The 27,165-nt window shown below is 48.2% G+C and overlaps 1 protein-coding gene across 1 annotated transcript in view; it reads left to right on the forward strand.

The window, feature by feature from the left end:
* Positions 1-297: 297 nt before the first annotated feature.
* The window catches only part of LOC140493459 (myosin-binding protein C, cardiac-type-like), an 80,694-nt gene continuing 53,826 nt past the window's right edge, over positions 298-27,165 (forward strand). The window contains 10 exon segments of the mRNA XM_072591904.1: positions 298-424; positions 3,083-3,349; positions 10,174-10,242; positions 11,418-11,648; positions 13,039-13,187; positions 13,930-14,047; positions 19,418-19,466; positions 22,354-22,413; positions 26,015-26,178; positions 26,324-26,456. Coding sequence (XP_072448005.1) covers positions 400-424; positions 3,083-3,349; positions 10,174-10,242; positions 11,418-11,648; positions 13,039-13,187; positions 13,930-14,047; positions 19,418-19,466; positions 22,354-22,413; positions 26,015-26,178; positions 26,324-26,456 — 1,265 coding nt within the window. The 5' untranslated portion in view covers positions 298-399.

Genomic DNA, 27,165 nt, shown 5'->3' on the forward strand with positions numbered 1-27,165 from the left:
TGTGTCAACCTGTCTGTGTGGGTGTGTGTCACAGACTGTCTGTGTGGGTGTGTGAGTGTTTCACACCCTGTCTGTGTGGGTGTGTGTCACAGCCTGTCTGTGTGGGTGTGTGTCAGCCTGTCAGTGTGGGTGTGTGTCACAGCCTGTCCGTGTGGGTGTGTGTCAACCTGTCTGTGTGGGTGTGTGTCACAGACTGTCTGTGTGGGTGTGTGAGTGTTTCACAGCCTGTCTGTGTGGGTGTGTGTCCGGGTTCTCCGCCACTCTCTGAGCCCCTGGTTCTCTCTGTCAGCAGTGACAGACGCTGACGTCTGTGAGCCCGGCTTTAAATGTTCGCGACTCGATGCTGAAGGTTATTCGGGGCCAGCGGGAGCCGCAGCGAGTTTGAGGGTTTGGAGCAGGATGCCTGAAGCTGGGAGAAAGCCAGGTGAGAGCCTAGGGGAGGGAGAGGGAGGTCAGTGTCCAGGGAGCGGACAGAGCTTTCACCCTGATCGTTGTGTCGAGGTTTGGCCGGGAGTCCAAAGACTCACTCCAAACCATCATTGGGAATGTTCAGATACCTCCCTACCATCCGCCACCTCTCACCCTCCCCGCACCACAAAACAGCTCTCCTCTGACAAGCCCTGTCACCCCATCCTGCCGTCCAATCTGGAGAGTCCCAGATCCAGAAAACCAGCCAGCCCTGAGCTCATTCAAAGCTGCTATAACCCCAGGCCAACGTTTCAGCAATAATACTGAGGACTCATGCTCCCAGAACCTGCTGACCCCCACCCCGGTTAAGCAGCATGTACCCAACAATGTGCAACATTGCACAGGTATGGTCTGACCCAAAAAGCAGGATAAATCCATCCCGGCCAATCACTGCCCCACCACCTGTAAAGTGATGGAAGGGGTGCCAAACAACACTTGCTCAGTGATGCCCTGTTTGGGTTCCTCCAGGGCCACGTTCAGCTCCTGATCTCATTAATTGCCTGGGTTCAGACATGGACAAAAAGAGCTGAGCTGGGGTGAGAGTGATAGCCCTTGACATCAAGTCTGCACTTGACCAAGTGTGGCATCAAGGAACAGGGCAAAACTGGAATCAGTGGGTATCAGGGGGGACACTCACTGGTGGTTGGAGTCATACACATAGGAGGATGGTCATGATTGTTGGAGATCAGTCATCTCAGCTCCAGGACATCTCCACAGGAGCTCCTCAGGCTGGTGTCCTAGGCCCAGCCGTCTTCAGCTGCTTTAACATTGATCTTCCTTCCAACATAAGGTCACAATTGGGGATGTCACTGAGGATTGCATCATGTTCATCACTGTTTGTGACTCCTCAGTCCATGTTCAAATACAGCAAGAACTGGACAAAATCCAGGCTTGGGCTTACAAGTGGCAAGTAAATTCATGCCACACATTATCAATATTCGGGTGGGGGGGGGGGTTACCTCTTACCGGAAACTGAACTGGACTCTCCACGTAAATACAGTGGCTACAAGAATAGGTTAAAGTCTAGGAATACTGCAGTGAGCAACTCATCTCCTGATTTTCAAAAGCCGCATAAGTCAGGAGTGTGGTGGAATATTCCCCAGTTGCCTGGATGGGTGCAGCTCCAATAACACACAAGAAGCTTGACACCATCCAGGACAAAGCAGCCCACAACCAGCGGCTCCCTCCATGACCGTAGCAGCAGTGTGTATCTTCAAGGTACAGAAATTGACCAAGGGTCTTTAGCCAGCACCTTCCAAACCCACAGCCACTTCCATCTAGAAGGACAAGGGCAGCAGATACATGGGAACCCCATCAACTGCAAGTTCCCTCCAAACCATTCCCCGTCCTGACTTGGAAATACAGGCAATCCCTGGCTTGTGAATGGTTCCTCTTCTTAAGTTCGATCACAAGTTGATTTTTACTTGGGTCAGAACGCAATACAGGTCCACATAAAATAGCCACTCATTGAGTGCAGAAAATGTTCATATGTTAGATTTTTAACATTGTTTGTAATCCAGGTCATTCTGTTATAACGCATATTTTGTCAACACTAATTCGCTGTAATATGAATGACGAATCGGGGACGCTGTTCCTCAAGCACAAACCTTTAAAAGGTGTGATTGCTGTAATGCGATTACAGGGCCAGCACTTTAACCACTGTTTCTAAAGCTCAATTTTTCGATAACACGGGGTTGCATGAGAACACAACCATTGCATTATAGAAGAACTGGCTGTGCAGATGGTTGTAAGTCGGTGGTTTGTAAATTAGAACTCCCTGTATATCATCATTCCTTCAGAGTAACTGGGTCAAAATTCTGAAATTCTGTCCTTAACAGCAATGTGGGTCGACCTACAGCATGTGGACTGCAGTGGTTCAAGAAGGTAGCTCACTACCACCTTCTCAAGGGCAACCAGGGACAGGCAATAAATAATACTGGTCCAGCCAGTGACACCCAGTTCCTGTGAATGAATAACGTTAGTAGTCATTAGGATGACGATGTTTTTAACATTAATAATTCTCCTCTCCATTACACAAAGACTGAAGCTTGTCCCATGTCTTGAGAGGCTGCAGACTCCAGATCTGTAGTTTCGACTGCTTCCTTCTACCTAGGTCCAGTCTCTGGAGTCCTACAACTGAGGGCAATGGGACGAGAAGATCAGTCACTTTATGGTTAAACAGAATGTGGCTTAATCCAACCCAACTCATACCTAAAGTTCCTCTGGTGTATCTCCCAATCCAGACCTGGGACATGTCCATTCAGAACCTGTAACACCTGCCACATTGCTGCTGGAAGAGTGTGAGGGATGTTGGAGGGGATGCGAGTGAGTTCATGGATGGATGGGGAAGGCATTGAGTGGGAGAGGAGGAGAGTGTGCAGGAGGGAGGGTTGGGAAAGGTATTTGAGTAGGGAGGGGAGAGTACCAGGTAGGTTAACAGTGTAGGTATGTGGAGGTGTATGTGCATGTGGGCATCTACATGCTGGAGGGTATTCTTCTGTGCGTTTGTCAGAATCAGACAGGCTGCTGGTATGGAGAGTGTGAGGTTGAGCACCTTTCTGAAATCCTGTGTCTCTCATTGTGTGCCACCTCCCTGATTCCCCCCCCCGCTCAGCTTCCTCCTTCACAAAGAAGCCACGGAGCGCAGTGTTCAACGTGGGCAGTGATGCCACGTTCGCAGCGGAGACAGAGAAAGGGGTGGCGAAGGTGAGATGGCAGCGGCATGGTGCAGACATGGCAGCGAGTGAGCGATGGACCATCGTTTCAGAGGGCACCCGGCACACCCTCACCATCCACTCAGTGAGCAGCCTTGACAGCGGAGTCTATGCGGTCATCGCTGGAAGTTCAAAGGTCAAATTTGAGCTGAAGGTCAAGGAGCCAGGTTAGTGTGCAATATAGATAACAGCGGCAACAATGTGGGCTGTTGGGGAATAGTAATCAACAAGGGAATGAGAAAAAACTTACTCCTCCTGAGACAGGTGGGACTTTGGTTTGATTTAACTTGACCTTTAGCCTGATAGGGTGCCAACATAGAGGGAGCTTCCATTTCAGTTTAAAACAGTGAAGGAAGCTCTACTTTCAGCTTAAAAGAAAAGAGAGCACTTTACTTACAGTTTAAAAGAACAGAGGCAGTTTTAGATTAGATTCTCTACAGTGTGGAAACAGGCCATTTGGCCCAACAAGTCCACACCAACCCTCCAAAGAGTAATCCACCCAGACCCATTTCCCTCTGACTAATACACCTAACATTATGGCCAATTTACCTAACTTGCACATCTTTGGAGTGTGGGAGGAAACCAGACCACCTGGAGGAAACCCACACAGACACGGGGAGAATGTGCAAACTCCACACAGACAGTTGCCCGAGGCTGGGATCGAACCTGGGACCCTGGTGCTGTGAGAGAGCAGTGCTAACCACTGGGCCGCCGTGCCACCCTGACTCTGTATCTAACTCCATGCTGACCTTGTCATGGGAGTATTTGATGGGGACAATATCAAGAGAGCTTTACTCGCAGTTGACTTTTAGTTTAAAAGAGTAGGTGGAACTTCACTTTGTAGAAATGGAGTCTGGCCTGTGGGGGGTGACTGAGACATGATGGGTGAGTGAGCAGGGTATAGGATTTATGAGCCTGTGATACTGGGTGATGTAGTTTGGGTAAGGAAAAGGTACTTCAGTGAATGTGGAACAACTAGAGAAACTGGGAATGTACTCGTTACAGCAGAGGAGGCATGGGAGATTGAAATTTCCTGCGGGGTTTTGGCAAAGTAACTGGAATGGGAAGGTGGTATTGTGTCTAGTACCAAAGGACATGTAAGGAGATTGTCAAAAGGTGAGGAGGATATTTTGACACAGAAGCCCATTATGATCTGGAACTCCCTGCCTGAGAAAGCTGGGAATTGTATCCTTTCCTTAAGTGGAACAATTTATCAGGAAAATATGAGGAGAGTAGGATTGATGGGACAGCAGTCTGAAACAGCGCAGTGCGTAGTGAGGAATCAAGTCCTGGATTGTTCTGTAACAATGTAGCAGGAGATTGAGCATTAGCTGGGGGATGCATTTGGGTATTCAGCAGCAATGTGGATTAGGAAGGACAGTCAGGAAGTTGCTTTCTGCTTTTGGGACATGTGCTCTATTCTGAGAACTGAGGAATGTCACCGGAGTTGGAGAAGAGAGCAATGTGCGCTGCAGTTATTCATAGTTCAAACAATGCCCATTAATAGCTTGTATCATGGGAGAAGGGGAGAGGGTTGTACTGATTAGGGTGGGGGAGGGTGACCAAGGTGACCAACTGTTGTGAACATTTTCCAAACAACACTTGCCTCTCCACTTGATCCAAACACCCTTCTCCCAAATATGGAAAAAAAACCTGCCAGACAGTTAGCTCAAGAGTTTCCACTCAAGAACAGATTGAGTGTTCAGAATTGACAGATCCCCAGAAGTGAGTCATAGACTGGACTCTAATCAAAGGTTTCAGGGTAGTGTATAGACAGGATAACAGATACTCAGGAGTGAGTTACAGACTGGAATCTAATTGAGGGTCTGGGGGTGGTTTATATATTGAATAACAGATATCCAGAAGTGACTTACGGCCTGGAATGTAGAGTGACGAATGTAATGTTCAAAGCTTTCCATATATTTTAACATTTTACATCTTGCTGTGTTGTTCCCCTCAACGAGGGAGGAGTTCCATATTCTCATCAGTCTCTGGTTCAAGCAGTTCCTCCTGAATTCCTTGTTGGATTTATTTGTTGTTATTTTGTATTTATTGTTGTTTATTATTTCTGGTTTGACCTCTTCCTATTCTCTCTGTGCACTGCCTTGGTTAAATTAGGAAATGGGGTGATTGTAAATTGGGAATCCTTTCATCTGCTAAGCCCTCAGGCTTGATGGCATAACGGAATGTTTCGCGTACCCCTTTTCCTTTTCTAAGGAAGACTGGTGGCTGAACCCCAGACCCTAGTTTACAGATTACACTTTGCTTGAAATCAACCCACAGCAGAAGTTTTTACGATGAAATCAAAGATCGGGCTTATTAAACGAAGTTAGGGAATTGCTTCACTGTGCCATTCTCACTACAAAAGCACTCAGGAAATTCAGGAAGACGGGAACCAGAGCAGTTACAAATTACAGTAGGAATTACAAACAATTAAGACTAAGTCCATGACAGGTACGCTTTCCCTGAGGTCAGTGTAATGGTTTCCTTGGTGATTGGGCTCAGTTATTTTACCTTCACACAGGCAAAGTGTATGCTTCTTTCCATACTGCCATTTGGAGACAGAGGTGAAGTGTCTGAGGCAACCTGTTGACTCATTTAGTCTTGCTTTCTCTCTGAAGGTTAAACAACAATGGACTTTTAGAATCCAAGAATTATACATGTCAGCAATTATCCCAGTTCAGATTCCAGAACAGGCAGTTCAGGATCTGATGACCCACCACGTATAGTTGGGGCTGAAAGGGGTGAAGTTTAACATGGATAAATATGAGATTATCCATTTTGTTTGGTAGAGCAGAAAGGCAATTAATGATTTCAATGGAGAGAAATAATTTGGAGTGTTTTTGTGCAGAGGGATCTGGGTGTCCTCGTGCATGAAACACAGGAAACTAATGTGCAGGAAATAAGGAAGGGAAATGCTAAAGGATAGAAGTTAAGAAAAGGAGGGGTGTGTTGCTCCAACTGTGCAGATGTGAGACCACATCTGGAGTATTGTGTACAATGTTGGTACCTTTCCTTGCTAGTAACATTGGAGGCAGCTTAGAGAACGTTCTCTACATTGATCCCAGAGATGAGGGAAAACTCAACACATCTGGCAACATCTGGGAAGAGAAATCACCAGCAACCTATCCCATCCAGTGATGCCTCTTCAGTCTGGAACCTACTGTCTGAGAGTGTGGTTGAAGGCAGGTTCACTCAAGACTGCCAGGAGGGTGTTGGACCAATGTGAGCAGAGGCAGGGGGAAGGTGGGAAAATGGCCTTCAGTCACAAGGCTCATTGAGAAAGCTAGTACGGACACAATGGACCAAATGAACACTCTCTGCACGGTAACAATTCTCATTATGCAGAGACCAATTCAGGGGATGTTCACTCCATGCTGCCTTGTTCAACATGTTTTCACTTATGCTAGAAAGTAACAGGGTGGATTCAATTTGAAATAAAACATTGCTGTTTTACAGCTTTGTTACTTTGAATGGTGGGTATGTGTGTAACCCTAACACCCCTCGATACCTCTCTCTCATTCAGAGACCGACATCATAGAATCCAAACAGTGTGGAGATAGGCCATTAGACCGAACAAGTCCACACCGACCCTCTGAAGAGTATCCCACCCAGACCCATTTCCCTACTACTTTACATTAACCCTGACCAACCCACCTAACCGACACATCCCTGAACAGTGACCAATTCACCTAACCTGCACATCTTTGGTTTGTGGGAGGAAACCGGAGCAAACCCACGCAGACACGGGGAGAATGTGCAAACTCCACACAGACAGTCCCCCAAGGCTGGACTCGAACCCGGGTCCCTGGTGCTGTGAGGCAGCAGTGCTAACCACTGAGCCACCATACCACCCTGAGGAGGGTGTGAAGCCCTGCCTACTCTGATAATTGGTGTGTGTTTTCCAGTTTGAATTACCAGTCACAGAACAGCTTAAAGTACAGGGTGGTACACTCACTGAGTTTGACCCAGACATTGGACTAACTCCCTTGATCGATGCTATGGGGGGAGGTTTGCTAGTGCTCTTGGGGTGGGGGAGGGGGGGGGGGGTTTAGACTAACTCTGCAGGGGCATGGGAACCTAGACTGTAGCTTTAGGGTGCAGGACCTGGAGTGTAGGGAGGTTAGGAACATGGTACCAATCTCAAAGGAGGGTGCCTGTAAACAGAAAAACGGCTTGAAGTGTGTATACTTCAATGCAAGAAGTATACGAAATAAGGTAGGTGAACTTGCAGCGTGGGTTGGTACCTGGGATTTCGATGTTATGGCTATTACGGAGACATGGGTAGAACAGGGACAGGATTGGCTGTTACAGGTTCCAGGGTTTAAATGTTTTAGTAGGGTCAGAGGTGGGGGTAAAAGAGGGGGAGGTGTGGCATTGCTTGTCAAAGATTGTATTACAGCGGTGGAAAGGACGATGGATGAAGACTCGCCATCTGAGGTAGTTTGGGCTGAGATTAGGAATAGGAAAGGTGAGGTCACCCTGTTAGGAATTTTCTACAGGCCTCCTAATAGTCCTAGAAACGTAGAAGAAAGGATTGCGAGGATGATTCAGGAGAAGAGTGAAAGTAACAGGGTGGTTGTTATGGGGGACTTTAACTTTCCTGATATTGACTGGGAAAGCTATAGCTCGAGTTCGTTAGATGGGTCGGTGTTTGTCCAATGTGTGCAGGAGGGTTTCCTGACGCAATATGTAGACAGGCCAACAAGAGGTGAGGCTATACTGGATTTGGTTCTGGGTAATGAACCAGGCCAGGTGTTAGACTTGGAGGTAGGTGAGCACTTCGGGGGCAGTGACCACAACTCGGTGACTTTTACTCTAGTGATGGAGAGGGATAAGTGTGCACTGCAGGGCAACAGTTATAGCTGGGGGCAGGGAAATTATGATGCGGTGAGGCACGACTTAGGATGCGTGGCTTGGAAAAGTAGGCTTCAAGGCAAGGGCACAATTGATATGTGGAGCTTGTTCAAGGAGCAACTGTTGAGTGTCCTTGATAAATATGTACCTGTCAGGCAATGAGGAAAGGGTCATGTGAGGGAGCCGTGGTTTAATAAGGAATTGGAATCCCTTGTTAAAGGGAAGAGGGCGGCCTATGTAAAGATGAGGCGTGAAGGTTCAGTTGGGGCGATTGAGAGTTATAAGGTAGCCAGGAAGGATCTGAAGAGAGAGCTAAGAGCACCAAGGAAGGGACATGAAAAGTCCTTAGTTGGTAGGATTAGGGAAAACCCAAAGGCTTTCTATAGGTATGTCAGGAATAAAAGAATGACTAGGGTAGGAATAGGTCCAGTCAAGGATAGTAGTGGGAAGTTGCGTGTGGAGGCTGAAGAGATTGGGGAGACACTGAATGAATACTTTTCGTCAGTATTCACTCAGGAACAGGACATTGTTGCCGATGTGAATACTGAGTCACAATTAATTAGAATGGACGGCTTTGAGGTATGTAGGGAAGAGGTGTAGGAAATTCTGGAAAGGGTGAAAATAGATAAGTCCCCTGGGCCTGATGGCATTTATTCTAGAATTCTCTGGGAAGCAAGGGAGGAGATTGCAGAGCCATTGGCCTTGATTTTTATGTCCTCGTTGTCTACAGGAATAGTGCCAGAAGACTGGAGGATAGCAAATGTGGTTCCCTTGTTCAAGAAGGGGAGTAGGGGTAACCCTAGTAACTATAGACCAGTGAGCCTCACTTCTGTTGTGGGCAAAGTCTTAGAGAGAATTGTAAGGGATAGGATTTATGAACATCTGGATAGGAATAATTTGATCAAGGATAGTCAGCATAGTTTTGTGAAGGGCAGGTCGTGCCTCACAAACCTTATCGAATTCTTTGAGAAGGTGACTAAGGAGGTGGACGAGGGTAAAGCGGTAGATGTGGTGTATATGGATTTTAGTAAGGCGTTTCATAGGGTTCCCCATGGTAGGCTACTGCAAAAGATACGGAGGTATGGCATTGAGGGTGAGTTGGAGGTTTGGATTAGGAATTGGCTGGCTGGAAGGAGACAGAGGGTAGTAGTTGATGGTAAAGGTTCATCTTGGAGTGCAGTTACTAGTGGTGTTCCGCAAGGATCTGTTTTGGGACCATTGCTGTTTGTCATTTTTATAAATGACCTGGAGGAGGGGTTAGAAGGTTGGGTGAGCAAGTTTGCGGATGATACGAAAGTCGGTGGAGTTGTTGACAGTGAGGAAGGATGTGGCAGGTTACAGCGGGATATAGATAAGCTGCAGAGCTGGGCAGAAAGGTGGCAAATGGAGTTCAATGTGGGTAAATGTGAGGTGATTCACTTTGGTATGAGTAACAAAAAGATGGGGTACTGGACTAATGGTCGGATAGTTGGTAGTGTGGATGAGCAGAGGGATCTTGGTGTCCATGTACACAGATCTCTGAAAGTTGCCACCCAGGTAAATAGTGCGGTGAAGAAGGCATATGGCGTACTGGCTTTTATTGGTAGAGGAATTGAGTTCCGAAGTCCTGAGGTCATGTTGCAGTTTTCGTCGCCATATTGTAGGAAGGATGTGGAGGCACTGGAACGGGTGCAGAGGAGGTTTACCAGGATGTTGCCTGGTATGGTAGGAAGATCGTATGAGGAAAGGCTGAGGCACTTGGGGATGTTTTCATTGGAGAAAAGAAGGTTTAGGGGTGACTTGATAGAGGTGTACAAGATGATTAGGGGTTTAGATAGGGTTGACCATGAGAACCTTTTTCCACGTATGGAGTCAGCTATTACGAGGGGGCATAGCTTTAAATTAAGGGGTGGTAGGTATAGGACAGATGTTAGGGGTAGATTCTTTACTCAGCGAGTTGTGAGTTCATGGAATGCCCTGCCAGTAGCAGTGGTGGACTCTCCCTCTTTATGGGTATTTAAACGGGCATTGGATAGGCATATGGAGGTTATTGGGCTCGTGTAGGTTAGGTGGGCTTGGATCGGCGCAACATCGAGGGCCGAAGGGCCTGTACTGCGCTGTATTCTTCTATGTTTCTATGTCTCTACCTTCACAGCAGACGGTGGATGTGGCCCATTACCTCCAGGGGAAGGAGAACAAAAACTGACAAGAGACAGACATGCAGGTAAGAGGTGAGATGGGGTTAGATCAGGGAGGGGATTGAGGGGGGTAGCTGGGTGAAGATGTGGGAGTGGGGGGCAGTGGTTTGACAGAGGGGAGAGAGTTTGAGGGTGATGGGGATGAGGAAAGGGGCTAGGATTACTTGTGCTGCCACATTAGTGAATACAGGGACAGATGACAGAGCAGATGACTGTGTGGCTGAGGAGTTAGTGCAGGAGGAAAGGTTTTAGATTCCTGCATCATTGGGACCAGACCTGCAAGTGTCACTTGAACTGAAATGGGAGATAACACCCTTACTGGGTTGGCGCGGTGGGGTGGCTTTTGCACATACTCTCAGTGTGGGGGCTTAAACAAATTTCCCAACGGATGAGAGAGGCCGTAGTGGTTCAGGAGGAAGTGACACACAAGTAAATATAGAAGACCCAGGTCAGCCTGGCAAGTCGGGTGTGTACAGTCAAGCTCAGACACTAGGAAAGGGAGCTAGATAGATTTATATTAGTGCGAGGAGTCCTGGGGGGTAAGGTGGGTGAGATAACGATGTGTAATCATTACTATCACAGAAGCGTGGCTGAGGGCGGGGCAGAAATGGTAGCTGTGTATTCCAGGGTATCAAATCTTCAGGCCAGGTGGGGGAGAGGTGGGGCAGTGTAAAAGAGGAGAACGTGTCACAATATTGACACAAGAAGGGAATGACCTCAATCGGCAGGAATGACATCTCAAAGGCTCCTCAATTGAGGCCATATGGGTCAACATATGGGGGCAAATCACTTTGAGGGTATTATAGACTCCTAAACAGTCAGGGAGAGAGAAGATGGCAGAGATGGCAGAAAATCTCAGGGGCGTGTAAAAATATGTAAAGGTAAAAATCAGTATTGTCCTCAAGGGCTGCTCCCTCATGAGGGAGCAACGGCTGGTGATGAGTTTAAACCGAGGGTCACCATGCCTCAGGCAAGGTTGAGTAGGTGGGCCCTTCATGGTAATCTCAGCCAGGAAGGGGAAAGCAACTAACCTGACACTCATGATGCAGAGGAGGCCATTCTGTCCATCACATCGCTGCTGGGTCTCTGATTGAGCCTAGCCTTTCTCCGTGAGGCTCACAGCTCTGTCTGTAAAACCGAGTGTGAGGGATATGGGCCTCCCGAGGAACATGAGCTGTCATTTCTCTTATTGTTTCGACAGCCTCCCCCACCGGGAATGTTTCAGCAAACAGCGAGGCAGCAGCTGGAGTCCCGGGCGGAGAGAAGGTTCCAGAATCACACAGCACAGAGCAGGATCAGGAAGGGTGTGACGGAGAGAAAGTTCCAGCTCCTTCTGGAACAGCTCTGAAGAGGGGCAGTGTCGAGGGGGCATCTTTCCAAGATGGTGTTCCCTTGTTTCTGGAGAGACCCCAGTCTGGGACAGTTACTGTCGGTAAGGAGTGACCACAGGGACTGTCTTAGCTTAGGACACCCCTTAACCGCATAGTCACATCCCCTACTCCCATACTCACACCCTATACCCACATTCTGTATACCCTTTACCCTCATCCCCACACTCTAAACCCAATATCACCATACCCCAACTCATACCCTTTACCTCCATAGTCACACCATCTACCCCTTTACTCCAAAATCCACACCCCTTATCCTCATACCTCCATACTCACACCCTATATCCCTTACACTAAATCAACACCCATTACTCCCATCCCCATCCCCACACCCCTTACCCCTAACCACATCCCTTGCCCTACTCCCCTTACACTAAATCCACACCCCTTACTCCCATATCCACACACTATACCCTCATAGCCACACCCGATGCCCCTTACACCAAATCCACACCCTATACTCCTTCCTCCCCATATACACACTTAATCAAATACCATCACCCCAGTCCACATCCCCATACACTCTTCACTCACTCCCCTTTTGCTTTGGAACTCCTGTGTTCTAGGTCCTGGGGCCTAGCACTATCACTCCTCACACATTCCATGCCACCCGTACTCCCCCTCACTCCTTCCTAAACACCCTCACTTACCCCCCCCCCCCCCCCCCCCCCCCATCTCCCCATTCATTCACAACTGCACTCAGTGTTCCCTCTCCATTCCCAAACACCCTCACAACTCCCCCACCTCGGCTAATTCCCAAACACCCTCACATCTCCCCTACCCCAGCTAATTCCCAAACACCCTCACTCCCCTCCCACTAAATTCCCAAACACCCAGACTCCCTCCCCCCCAGGCTAATTCCAAAACACCCTCACTCATTCGCAACTGCCCTCAGTATTCCTTGCCATTCCCAAACACCCTCACTCCGCTCCCCACTAATTCCCAAACACCCTCACTCCACCTCCCACTAATTCCTAAACACCCTGACTCCCCCCCGCATTATCCCCCTGCTAATTCCCAAACATCCTGACTTTCCAGCCCCCTGCTAATTCCCAAACACCCTCACTCCCTTTCCCACTAATTCCCAAGCACCATCACCCTCTGTCCCTCCTGCTAATTCCCAAACACCCTCACTCCCCATTCCTGCTTGTTCCCAAACACCTTTACTCTTCCCCCCCCAGTCCCCATTTAGACCCAAATTCCCTACTTTCCCCATAGCTCATTTCCAAAATGCCTTCATTCCACCCTCCCAGCCTCCCCATTCATTCCCAAATACCCTTACTTGACCCCTCACCTGTTGCCAAACACCCTTGCACCCCACTCCCCCCAATACCCCCCCACCACCACTCCCAGCCTGCAGTGCCCTGGTCCTGGTGTGTTCTTGTGGCCCTTGTGCTGTGTCTGATGCGTGTGTTGTCATGTGCTGCTTAGGGTCGGACATTATCTTCACCAGCCGCGTCCAGGGCACCAACATCCTGAGGAAGCCCACCGTGCGATGGTTCAAAGGGAAATGGATGGATGTGTCCAGTAAAACCGGAGCTCACCTCCAGCTGAAGGAGACATACGATCGTAACAGCAAGGTAACAGACCTAGTCATTCCCAATAGTGAGCAGTCACTCTACCCAAGAGGGGCAATAGCAGAGCAGTCGACTTTACCCCCCAAACCCTAGTGAGAGTGAATAGTGAGTAGTCAATTCCCTGGGCAAGGCTAATAGTGAGCAGTCAATCCTCTGGTGATAGCCAATAGCAAGCATTTAACCCCCCGGTGAGGCCAGTAGCGAGCAATTGATTCCAGTGCCCCCCTCCCCGGGTGTAGCGAACATTTGATTCCCCCCTCCTCCAGGCCAATAGCAAGCAGCCAGTCGCCCAGTGAGGGCCAGTAACAAGCAGTTGTTCCTGCCTCGTTGGGACCTATAGTAGCAATCCCCTGGTGAGAACCAATAGCACGCAGTCACAGGCCCCATGAATGCCAATCACAAGCAACTGATCCCCAATGAAGGCCAATGCGAGCAGTCATTCCCCCTAGTAAGGGCCAATAGTCCTGTCTGACATGTCACCTCTCTGCTGTAGATGTGCAGCCTGTTCAACCTAGTTCAGTATCTGGAGAGACAGAAGGGCTAATCCTCTCTGAGGCATCTTTCACCCAGTCTCACAAAGAAGCGGGAGCTTCCCACAGGCTGCAATGCTTTGCAGTGTGTGTCACAGTTAGAGACTGGGTGAAGGCTCACCACAGCTCAAAGTTGTTAGCCTTCCCGACGATGTTGTATCTTCACTGAGATAAAGTTTACCCTTGCTGGCAGTCTCTCTCTCTGGTTCACACAGGTCTACACGTTTGAGATGCATATCATACAGGCAAAAAGCAATGACGCAGGGGGTTATCGCTGCGAAGTGACTGACAAGGACCGCTTCGATTGCTGCAACTTTGAATTGACCGTTCACGGTGAGTGCCTCCACAAACAGACAGAGAGGAAGGGAGTCCTCAGAGACCGTTGGCAGGTTGGGATGTATGATGACCAGCCAATATCCCAAAATAACCACCCCGATGTGGGATTGCCAACATCCCATTTCAGTGAAGCTCACCTGGTTCAGAAGCAAAAATACTGCAGATGCTGGAGATCTAAATTAAACTCAAAATGCTGGAGAAACTCAGCAAGTTAGGTAGCATCCATTAGGAAAGAGAAACTGTTCATGGTTCAAGTTAATGCATGAAAATTGGAAGAACTCAGAGATGTAATCAATCTTAAAGTATAGTTTTAAAAGGTGATATCAATTCTAAATGGGTTGCAGAAGCAAAAGAACCTGGTTGCATATGTTAGAAGGTGGCAGAATGAGTGAGGGAGCAGTTAATAGAGCATATGGTGTTCCCAGCTTTATTAATAGGGGCACAGAGACCAAGATCAAGGAGGTGATATTGAACCTGTTCATCCTCATGTGGAGTATTATGAAGTAAGTGAATGCACTGGAGAGAGTGCAGAGGTGATTTACAGGAATCGTTCCAGGAATGAGGAACTTCAGTTATGAGGATGGATTGATGAAGGTAGGATTGTTCTCCCTGGACTAAAGATTTAATCGGGGTGGAGAAGATGCAAACGTGAAAAGCAGAAATAATATCAGATCTTCTCCAGAAATCAAAATGGAAGCAGAGACGTTGATTTCATGTCATTGATCTTGATGCTGGGGCCAGAAGGTTAAGAAGTTCTCTGGCTAACATTAAACCTGACCAGAACAGCACAGTAGGTTAAGGACAGAGGTCAGACAGAGAGCAAGGTGGAGATTTAAAATGGCAGTTAGCTGATCGTTTTGAATCATTTTGCAGACAAGGTAGAAATGTTGCACAAAGCAGTCGCCCTGTCTGTGTTACATCTCCGCACATGAGACCACATTGGGAGCAGTGAATACCATAGACTCGATTGACTCACTGCCATACCTGAAAGGTGTGCGTTTTGGATTTGGACAGTGAGGAGATGAATGGGCAACTCCTGTGGAAAGATGCATGAGAAAGGAAGGGGAGGATGAGTGACAGTGAGAGGACATCAAATCATATTTTATTAAAAATTCTATTCGAGTCAAAGAGATGTACAGCGCAAAACAGACCCTTCAGCACAACCTGTCCATGCCGACCAGATATCCCAACCCAATTTAGTCCCACCTGCCAGCACCCGGCCCATATCCCTTCAAACCCTTCCTATTTATATACCCATCCAAATGCCTCTTAAATGCTGCAATTGTACCAGCCTCCACTACATCCTCTGGCAGCTCATTCCATACACATACCACCCTCTGGGTGAAAACATTGCCCCTGAGGTCTCTTTTATATCTTTCCCTTCGCATCCTAAACCTATGCCCTCTAATTCTGGACTCCCCAACCCCAGGGAAAATACTTTATCTATTTACCCTATCCATGCCCCTCATGATTTTGTAAATCTCTATGAGGTCACCCCTCAGTCTCCGACGCTTCAGGGATAACAGCCCCAGTCTGTTCAGCCTCTCCCTATCACTCAAATCCTCCAACCCTGGCAAAATCCTTGTAAATCTTTTCTGAACCCTTTCAAGTTTCACAACATCTTTCTGATAGGAAGAGACCAGAATTACATGCAATATTCCAACAATGGCGTAACCAATGTCCTGTACAGCCGCAACATGACCGCCCAACTCCTGTACTCAATACTCTGACCAATAAAGGAAAGCTTACCAAAAGCCTTCTTCACTATCCTATCTACCTGCGACTCCACTTTCACGGAGCTATGAACCTGCACTCCAAGGTCTCTTTGTTCAGCAGCACTCCCTTGGACCTTTTCATTAAGTGTATAAGTCCTGCTAAGATTTGTTTTCCCAAAATGCAGCACCTCGCATTTATCTGAATTAAACTCCATCTGCCACTTCCAGCCCATTGGCCCATCTGGTCCAGATCCTGTTGTAATCTGAGGTAACCTTCTTCACTGTCCACTACACCTACAATTTTGGTGTCATCTACAAACTTACTAACTGTACCTCTTATGCTCACATCCAAGTCATTTATATAAATGATGAAAAGTAGTGTCTGCAGCACCGATCCTTGTGGCACTCCACTGGTCACAGGCCTCCAGTCTGAAAAACAACACTCCACCACCAACCTCTGTCTTCTACCTTTGAGCCAGTTCTGTATCCAAATGGCTAGTTCTCCCTGTATTCCATGAGATCTAACCTTGCTAATCAGTCTCCCATGGGGAACCTTGTCGAATGCCTTACTGAAGTCCATATAGATCACGTCTACTGCTCTGCCCTCATCAATCCTCTATGTTACTTCTTCAAAATACTCAATCAAGTTTGTAAGACATAATTTCCCACACACAAAGCCGTGCTGACTATCCCTAATCAGTCCTTGCCTTTCCAAATACATGTCCATCCTGTCCCTCAGGATTCCCTCCAACAACTTGCCCACCACTGACATCAGGCTCACCGGTCTATAGTTCCTGGCTTGTCATTACCACCTTTCTTCAACAGCGGCACCACATTTGCCAACATACAGTCTTTTGGCCCCTCACCTGTGACTACCTATGATACGAATATCTCAGCAAGGGGCCCAGCAATCATTTCCCTAGCTTCCCACAGAGTTTTCGGGTATACCTGATCAGGTCATGATCTTTATGCATTTCAAGACATCCAGCACATCCTCCTCTGTAATATGGACACGTTTCAAGATGTCACCATCTATTTCTCTACATTCTATTTCTTCTATGTACTTTTCTACAGTAAACATTGATACAAAGTACTCGTTTAATATCTCCCCCATCTACTGAGGCTCCACATAATCTTGCTGATCTTTGAGGAGTAAAAACAAGGACTGCAGATGCTGGAAACCCAAGTCTAGATTAGAGTGATGCTGGAAAAGCATAGCAGGTCAGGCAGCATCCGAGGAGCAGGAAAGTCAACGTTTCGGGCAAAAGCCCTTCATCAGGAATAGAGGCAGGATGCAGTTTTGAGGCACCTTATTCTCTCCCTAGTTACCCTTTTGTCCTTAATGTATTTGTAAAAGCCTTCTCCTGAACCCTATTTGCCAAAGCTATCTCATGTCCCCTTTTTGCCCTCCTGATTTCCCTCTTAAGTATACTCCTACTTCCTTTATACTCTTCTAAAGATTCACTCGATCTTTCCTGTCTATACCTGACATACATTTCCTTCTTTTTCTTAACCAAGCCGTCTATTTCTTTATTCATCCAGCATTCCCTATACCTGCCAGCCTTCCCTTTCACCCTGACAGGAATATACTTTCTCTGGATTCTTGTTATCTCATTTCTGAAAGCTTCCCATTTTCCAGCCGTCCCTTTACCTGTGAACATATGCCTCCAATCAGCTTTCGAAAGTTCTTGCCTAATACCATAAAATTGGCCTTTCTCCAATTTCGAACTTCAACTTTTAGATCTGGTCTATCCTTTTCCATCACTATTTTAAATCTAGTAGAATTATGGTCACTGGCCCCAAAGTGCTCCCCCACTGACACCTCAGTCACCTGCCCTGCCTTATTTCCCAAGAGTAGGTCAAGTTTTGCACCTTCTCTAGTAGGCACATCCACATACTGAATCAGAAAATGTTCTTGTACACAATTAACAAATTCCTCTCCATCTAAACCCTTAACACTATGGCAGTCCCAGTCTCTGTTTGGAAGGTTAAAATCCCTTACCATATTCTTACAGTGGTTAGCACTGCTGCCTCACAGCGCCAGAGACCCGGGTTCAATTCCCGACTCAGGTGACTGACTGTGTGGAGTTTGCACATTCTCCCCGTGTCTGCGTGGGTTTCCTCAGGGTGCTCCGGTTTCCTCCCACAGTCCAAAAATGTGCACGTCAGGTGAAGTGGCCATGCTAAACTGCCCGTAGTGTTAGGTAAAGGGGTAAATGTAGGGGTATGGGTGGGTTACGCTTCAGCGGGTCGGTGTGGACTTGTTGGCCTGAAGGGCCTGTTTCCACACTAAGTAATCTAATCTAATCTAACTGAGATCTCCTTCCAGATTTGTTTCTCAATTTCCCGCTGACTTATTAGAGGGTCTATAATACAATCCCAATAAGGTGATCATCTCTTTCTTATTTCTCAGCTCCATCCAAATAACTTCCCTGTATATATTTCTGGGAATAACCTCCCTAACTACAGCTGTAATGTTATACCCTTATCAAAAACTCCACTTCCCCTCCTCTCTTGCCTCCCTTTCTGTCCTTCCTGTAGCATTTGTGTTCTGGAACTTGCGCACCGCTGGCTGGCCCACATTTATTGGCAAGTCCCTAATTGTCTTTGGGAATGTGGTGGTGAGTTGTCTTTTTGAACTACTGCAGTCCATGTGCTGTAAGTTGACCCCCAGTGCTGTTAGGGAGGGAATTCCAGGAGTTTGACAGGGATGTTTCTATCGTTGTCGTTTCTGGTGCCTAAGGTTGATGCCAGGTTTCATTTCTTTGTTGAAACTTCATAGCGGTCGATACAACTGAGTGGTATAGTCAGCCAATTCAGCAGTCAGTTCAGAGTCAATCAGATTGCTGTGGTCTGGAGTCACATGGATGCCAGACCAAGTGATGCTCGCAGATTTTCTTCTGTGAACCACATTGGTGAACCAGATGGGTTTTTCTGACACTCGGCTGTGGTTACATAGTAGTGAATAGATTCTTTATTCCTGATATTAATGAAAAACAGAGGAGGGGAGGGGAATGACAATGGCCTCACACTAAAGATGACAGAAAAGGGGCAGAGTAGTCTGTTGAATACGGACGTGTGGAAGGTGAGGTCAAGGGGACTGTAATTGCGGTCCTGGAAGGGAGGGGAAGGGTAGAGCAGGAGTGTAGGAAATACAGCTGGAGCCTGGGGGTGGAGGTGGGTGGTATACGTAGCTGGTGATGAATGTATTGGACACACTGGTGCGGATGGATAGTGCTGTTTGGATGGAGCGGGAATCTGAAACCCTCCAACAAGTCGGGTCAGATTTACCAGCAGGGGAGATGCAGGGCTTCTCTGAAGAGAATTCCAGAGCTTGGGGCTTTGAAAATGTAAGGCATGGCTATGACTCCTGGACGAGGAAGAGGAATATAGGAACAGGAATAGGTCATTGAATCAGTCCTACATGGTCTTACAGGTCCAGAAGTGGAAGAGTGTAGTTACCTCAGGGTATGGACTGGAGGTTACAGAGTTGGGGGGGGGGGGGGGGGGGGGGATGCTGAGACAAGGAGGGATATGAAATTTAAAGGGAATGGACTAGGTCGATGAGAAGGGGTTTGATGGGTGTGTGACAAATGGGAGGCATGGTGGGAATCTATTCTGTAAGTACTAACTCTGTGCGTTTTCATCCCAGACGCTCCGGTGCAGGAGGAGATAAACCTTTTGTCTCAGTTCAGACGCACGTAAGTGATTCTCTGTTACTCCTCGGGATCACTCTGACAGGACAAAGTTAGCAGGAAGGGCAGGAGGCAACAGAGAAGGTACACTGAGATATAGAGAGGCGAGTGAGTGAACTGCAAGGTGATAAATGGTCACAAGGTGTGATCGTAAAATCACATTTTTCGAAAGGTTTAGAAGTTGTAAGAGGTATTGTTCAGAGGCTTAGGTATGGTTATGCAAAAAACACAGTTGCCATATGCAGGAAGGCAAATGGTATTCCTTCTTTTATTCCTGCACTCCAATGCTCTTGTAATAAGGAAGTCTTGTCCCAGTTGTTTGTTGAGTCCACTGCTGGAATACTGGGTGCAGTTTTGTTCTCTGTTCTCCATATTGAAGGAAGAATGTCCTTACATTGGAGACAGTATAGTGCAGGTTCACCAACTAGGTCCCTGAAGTGGGGAACCACCGTGGGATGAAAAGCTGAGTAAATCAGGTCTACGTTCCCAAAATGGAGGGACGTGTAAGTGGTGGTTGAACCCAAGGTGGTTGTGAATGGTGATGTAGCCTCGACAGGCTGGATGGTCCACTTGTTTCCTGTGCCTTGGCTTGACAAACTCCACCTCGTACCCCCTCCACCTTATTCCAGGAATGCCAAACAAATCATTTGAAGCCAGAACTTCCAACAAATCCATCATCTTGTCGGGCCACTTGTCTCTGCACTGGAGCTGTATGTGCTGGTAGCTGGGCCAGGCCAAGTCCGGTCAGGCCAGGCCAGTATTTGCCAGTCTGCGGCCTAGAACAGCTGATAAATCGGGGTGAACACACTCACTGACCAGGACAGAGTGTGCCAGTCCAGTTGAGTCCACTGCCAATGGATTCTCTGGGGATGGATCTCCCTAGTGGGTAGCTTGGTACCCTCATTCCTGATAAAGGGCCCATGCCCAAAACGTTGACTCTTCTGCTCCTCAGATGCTGCCTGACCAGCTGTGCTTTTCCAGCACCACTCTAATCTTGGCATCCATCCCATGCCTGAGGCAGGGAGGGTAGGCAGGTAGCTCCCACAGGTCCAAGGTGCCAATGTATTGGTCCATTTCTGTAGCCCAGTTCATCGGTCAAATGTGTGTCAGTGTAAGCTGGTAGATGGTTGGTTCAATGTGGCTGCTCACCGATTGCTGCAGGAAGCCCGTGTGTAACTCACCCGATTCCTGCAGCCTCTCAGCTGCTTTGCTTTGGTGAATCGGCGGTTTTTCCAGGTTTTGAAATGTAGGCCATGGTGACTGAGAAGTGCTGGGGAATATCTGAGATTGTATGTGGACTTGTCACTGGGATCGACTTGAGTCAGACAGTTACCGGACACAGCAGCTGTAATCTCTAATTCAACCTCCCACCAGGAGCCTGGCAGCAGTGGGATCTCGCAAGAGGACATTGACCAGCGGCAGGTAGTTACACTGAGTGGCAGCACTCCGCCTCCCGGCTCTTAAAGGGCTATCCACCACAGTGGGAGCCTCCTCACTGCTTCTCAATTGGCCAATGGGAAAACCCAGTGAAATCACAAATAGCAAAGGGGAGATCCAGGACCTTAAAAAGGCCATGGATCTTTTAAGAGCCTGGAATATGGAAGCTGGTTAAACAGAATCCCCCTCCCCAGCATCGGGCCTCACTTGTCATTGGGGAGGTGTGAGGATTCTGCAGGCACTTATGCTAAAAGAGACAAATCACCCAGTCACATTGGTAACCTCGTGAGAATAACACACTTGGTATCTGGCTGAGACTTTCCCACACTTGACCAACCCACCCTCATCGAGCAAAACCCCTACACAATTTCACCAACACTGACCTATACCTCCAAAGACTGTGCACACCCAACAAGAGCCCAACCCAATCCCCCCACCCCCATACCTGCCACTCCCTCCACTTTTGCCTTCCCACATCCCCCTCCCTAACCCTGTCTTCAACTCCTGCCCTCATGTTTCTCCCATTCAGCCCTCACAGCTCTCCAGCCTCCCATCCGCACCCCACTCCCACCTTATCTGCCCTCAACCTGCTTCTTTCCATCTCTCCCTCCCTCTTCCCCTCTCGTCTCTCTCTCTCTCTCCCTCCCGACTACCTGTCCCCCTCTCCTTCTCCCCCTCCCCATGCACTGTGCTGCCATCTCACTGCTGTGACATAACAGCAACACTGCATGATTGCTGTAATCACCAGTCTTGATGGTGGGAGTGATGAAGAAATGAACTTTGCAGGGGGAGTGAGCCAGAGTATGTCACAGTTTATGACACAAAATATAACCTAGTCTGAAGGAAGGACGACTCCGCCTAATTCCCAACATCCAGGGCAGTTCCCAATTGGTGAAGTCCTTTGTGAACATTGTCACCGGGGATTCTGAAATGGGGACAGTGTAGTGGAAACTTTACTCTGTATCTAACTCCGTGCTATCCCTGTCCTGGGAATGTTTGATGGGAACAGTTTAGGAGGAACGTTACTCTGTATCGGGCCCGTGCCATCCCTGTTCTGGGAATGTTTGATGGGGGACAGTGTAGAGGGAGCTTTACTCTGTACCTAACCCTGTGCTGACCCTGTTATGGTAGTATTTGATGGGGGGAAAATGAGCTCTATGTCTGTGTACAGCAGAGATGGACCAGCTCAAGAGGTTCCCTCCTTTAAAGGAATTGGTTGATCCATTCGGAATAATTTGAGGGGTGGGGCCTGGTGACATTTGAGCAACATTTACTGCATTTGAAAAGTTTGAACAAAGAAGCCAAAAATAACAAAAGAAACAGCCAAGATTCCAGCACTCCAGCTGATAATTTGCAAAATGTGAGTTCACTAACTCTGACATACATCAATGACTCGCTGTAAGGAGCAGCTCCACTTTCTATGACTTTCTTATCTCTAACTGCCTCATCTCTGCAGTAGCACCGATGGGGGAGAAGAAGCTGGTGAACTGGACTTCAGTGCACTCCTCAAGAAGAGGTAAGATCCAGGACAGAGACCTCCCCCCACCCCACAGCACTGGGTGGACACCACACCCCCACACACCAAGGTCTCCATCAAGACCCCTTCCCCTCCCACCCCCGACACAGAGACTACCTCACTGACATTGTTTTCCCCTTACTGTGACACAGACTGTCACAACATCTCCCATTCTCTCTCGCTCGCTCATGCGCGTGCGCTCTTTCTCTCTCTCTCTCTCATGCTTGCTCGCTCTCTCTCTCTCTCTCTCTCACTGTTACAATCCCTGCAAAGACCAATCATTTTCCGAGAGACAAACATTAGGTGAAATCTAGTCTTTCGGACTCTTATTGTAACAATCAAACCAAAATCCACATAGACTAAACATCACTTACCAAGCAACTAATACATTAAATGGAAGTAATGTTCATTGACCCTTTAATGAACTACGACAATTGAATTCCTTTTACACCTCAGGTATCTCCCCCTCAGAAAGCACCCTAGGAGATTCAGTATGCAGGTATCTGGGGAAAAAGCAGGTGATTGGCACTAGGGTATAGAATTGGCACAGGCATGATGGACTGAATGGTCTCCTTTTGCACTGTAAGAATTTCAAGATTCTGTGAAAGAAAGTGGCACCAACACAGAAAGCTGGGGCTAATCAAGCAAAGGCAGCTTTGTGAGCACAGGCTGGACAATGCCCATGTGCCACTGAATAAGCTTCATGAGAAGGCAACCTGTGCCAGGGGACCAGCGGGATGCCCCAATTCAAAAGGATTGTCAAAAATGACATGACAGCCTCTGCCATTCAGTGGAAATGGCGACATGGGCTGATGGTGGGAGTCACCACCATGGGCACATGTTTCCAACAGTCAGAGGTGCAGGTCAACCCTGCAGAGAAGATGCCAACCTGCACTGCCACATAGGGTTCAGTCTGCTCAAAGTGTCCCATCTGGGTCCGCTTTCTCTCCAATCGAGTGAGATGCAGCAGACAATCTCACATGGACCACAACAGAACTCAGGCTGCATTACTGCTGCTCCTCTCTGCTGAAGGGTTGTCAGTCAGAAAGTGCTTTTAGGATACAAGTGGGAGAGCTCAGAGAAACCTCACCGAATGGCAAGCTAGACCTCTGTGTTTCTGAAGTGTATTACACAAAGAAACAAACCTCCTCAAATGCAAATCCATCCAGCCCAATTATTAAATTTTATAATCTGAGATAGATCCAGCTTTCCCAAAAATAGGAGTGCATTCAGGGATCATCCATGTTCTCAACGGGAGCCTGAATGGTCTCCTCCTGTTCCTTTGCATCACACTCCCTCTTTCTCCTGAAATGGGAGCAGGTAAGTGTGATGACAGTGAGGAGGGTGAGCAAAGCCACACTGTTTTGTGCACTGAGGCCTGGTTCCTCCATTGTTGAATACACCTGTTCTCTGAACACTGGTTGTGGCAAGGCAGAACTTAACTGTTGCTAGAGAAAACAAGACATTTGTTTCAACTCAACAGAATAAGTGACAGCCATTTGCTTGTTGATCCTTCAGGGCGTCGACCAATTAGAGTCAACCTGCCTGGTGTAAAGTTTCAAGGGTGGCAGTTAACTGCCAATTATCATCAACTGGTGCATCCCCCTTGGAACTGTCTCTAATAATCAGAGTCCATTTGCCAATCAATTTGCACTCTCCTCTTGCACGGTCTAAATGTAGATTTTCCTTTTAAATTAAAATTCTTGCAATGAACAGAAAGCAAACCTGACCTGAAGGCTGCATTTGATCAAATGTTGCATCAAGGAGTGCTAATAAAACTGGAATCAACAGGAATCAGAGGGAAAACTCTCCACTGGTTAAAGTTGTACCTGGCACATAGGAAGATGGTTGCGGTTGTTGCAGGTCTGTCAGCCCAGTTGCAGGACAACTCTGCACGAGTTCCTCAGGTCAGTCCTCTGGGCTCAATCATCACTGACCGTGCCTCCACCTTACCGTCAGACGTGGGATGTTCACTGATGACTGCATCGTGCTCAGCACCATTTGTGACTCCTCAGGTATCAAATCGGTCTTGTTTAAATACAAGATCTGGACAATATCTAGGCTTAGGCTAACAATTAGAGAGTGCGGTGCTGTAAAAACACAGCAGGTCAGGCAGCATCCGAGGAGCAGGAGAATCAACATTTCGGGCATAAGCCCTTCATCAAGGATCCTGCCCGAAACATCGATTCTCCTGCTCCACGCATGCTGCCTGACCTACTGTGCTTTTCCAGCACCACACTCTCAACTGTGATCTCCAGCATCTGCAGTCCTCACTTTCTCCTTCGACTAACAAGTGGCAAGTAACATTTGCACCACACAAATGCCAGGCTGTGACCATCTCCAATAAGAGTCAATCTAACCATCACCCGTTTACATTCCAATATTGTTACCAATACTGAGTCTACCACTATCAACATCCTGGAGGTTACCATTGACCAGAAACTGGCTCCACTACATAATACAGTGGCTACTTGAGCAGGTCAGTGGCTGGGAGTACTGCAGTGAGTAAGTCATCACCTGACTCCCCAAAACCTATCCATCATCAACAAGGCACAAGTCAGGAGTGTGACAGAATATTCCCCACTTGCCTGGATGGGTGCAGCTCCAACAACGCTCAAGAAGCTTGACACCATCCAGGACAAAGCAGCTCCTTAATTGGCACCACATCCAAATATGTCCATTCTCTCCATCACTGATGCTCAGTAGCAGCAGTGTGTGCTGTCTACAAGATACACTGCAGAAATTCACCTAAAATCCTCAGATAGCACCTTGTGAAACCATGACCACTTCTGGAAGGACAAGGGCAGCAGATACATGGGAGCATCACCTTCAAGCCGCTCACCATCCTGACTTGGAAATATCTTGTCATTCCTTCAGTGTTGATGGTCAGAATCCTGGAATTCCTGCTCTAACAGTATCGTGGGTCAGCTTGCAGCACATGGACTGCAGCAGTTCAAAACAGCAGCTCACCGCCATCTTGTCAAGGGCAACTAGGGATGGGCAATAAATGCAGGCCCAGACAGTGATGGTTGTGCCTTGTGCACAAATAGAAATTAGAAACTAGTCCCCAGACCCTGGAGGCAAACTAAGTCGATAAATCCAACCAGGGGACGGGGTAGCTGAGGAAGCTAGTCCCCTTTCTAGAAACATTGAAACTAGGAGCAGGAGTAGGCCAGTAAACCCTTTGAGCCAATTCCACCATTTAGTATGGTGGTGGCTGGTCATCCAACTTAGTACCCAGTTCTCATTTTCTCTCCCTTACCCTTTAGCCCTAATAAACATATCCAACTCCATCTTGAAAACATTCAATGTCTTGGCCTCAATCTCTTGTTGTGACAGAGAATTCCACAGGCTCATCACTCTTGGGGTGAAAACATTTCTCCTTATTCTTAGACTGTGACCCCAGTCATTGGGAATATCCTTTCTGTGTTTACTCTGTCTAATCCTATTAGAATATTATAGGTGTCAATGAGATACCAACCTTATTCCTCTAAATTCCAGTGAATATAGTGGTAACCGATCCAGTCTCTCCTCATCCATCAATCGTGCCCTCTCCACCCTGCAGTGTGGTCTGCTTTAAAGAATTCCTTTCTTCTCACAGGAATGTAAAGGTGGAGGAAGGGCCAAAGATTGATGTCTGGGAGATTCTCCAGAACGCTCCACCCACTCAATACGAGAAGATAGCGTTCCAATATGGAATCACCGACCTGCGCGGGATGCTCAAGCGTCTGAAACAAATGAAGAAGGACGAAAAGAAAGGCACAGGTTGGAGGAGGGAATATGAAGGGGGGGAGTGGGGGGGGTGTTCCATCAGCAGTGGGGTGGAAAGCTGCAGGGTGCTGGTGTGTTGGGGAGGCATTGTGTGATGTCTGCCCACACTTTTGTTTCCTCTTGTTACGGCCCCACCCAGCCTTCCTGACCAAGTTAGCTGGAGCCTACCAGGTCGACAAGGGCCAGACGATGAAGCTGATGGTGGAAGTGGCCAATCCGGATGCGGAGGTGAAGTGGCTGAAGAACGGCCAAGAGCTGCATCCCAGCGGCAGGTCAGTGGCTGAGGAGGAGGGGTGGGGAGTAACAACCGGACATACACCCCAGGGCAGGGGAATAACATCTGTATATAAACCCCATGGGGTGGGGGGGGGCAGTGACAATATATAAACCCCACGGGGGGGGGGGGGGGGCCAGTGACAATATATAAACCCCACGGGGGGAGGGGGGGGGGGGCAGTGACAATATATAAACCCCACGGGGTGGGGGGGGGGGGCAGTGACAATATATAAACCCCACAGGGGGTGGGGGGGGGGGGGCAGTGACAATATATAAACCCCACGGGGGGGGGGGCAGTGACAATATATAAACCACACGGGGGGTGGGGGGGGGGGCAGTGACAATATATAAACCCCACGGGGAGAGGGGGGGGGGCAGTGACAATATATAAACCCCACGGGGGGGGAGAGGGGGGCAGTGACAATATATAAACCCCACGGGGGGAGGGGGGGGCAGTGACAATATATAAACCCCACGGGGGGGGGGGCAGTGACAATATATAAACCCCACGGGGGGGGGGGGAGGGGGGCAGTGACAATATATAAACCCCACGGGGGGGGGGGGGGAGGGGGGCAGTGACAATATATAAACCCCACGGGGGGGGGGGGCAGTGACAATATATAAACCACACGGGGGGTGGGGGGGGGGGCAGTGACAATATATAAACCCCACGGGGAGAGGGGGGGGGGCAGTGACAATATATAA

This window comes from Chiloscyllium punctatum, chromosome 22, assembly GCF_047496795.1.
Source record: "Chiloscyllium punctatum isolate Juve2018m chromosome 22, sChiPun1.3, whole genome shotgun sequence".
In the NCBI taxonomy this organism is placed as follows: domain Eukaryota; kingdom Metazoa; phylum Chordata; class Chondrichthyes; order Orectolobiformes; family Hemiscylliidae; genus Chiloscyllium; species Chiloscyllium punctatum.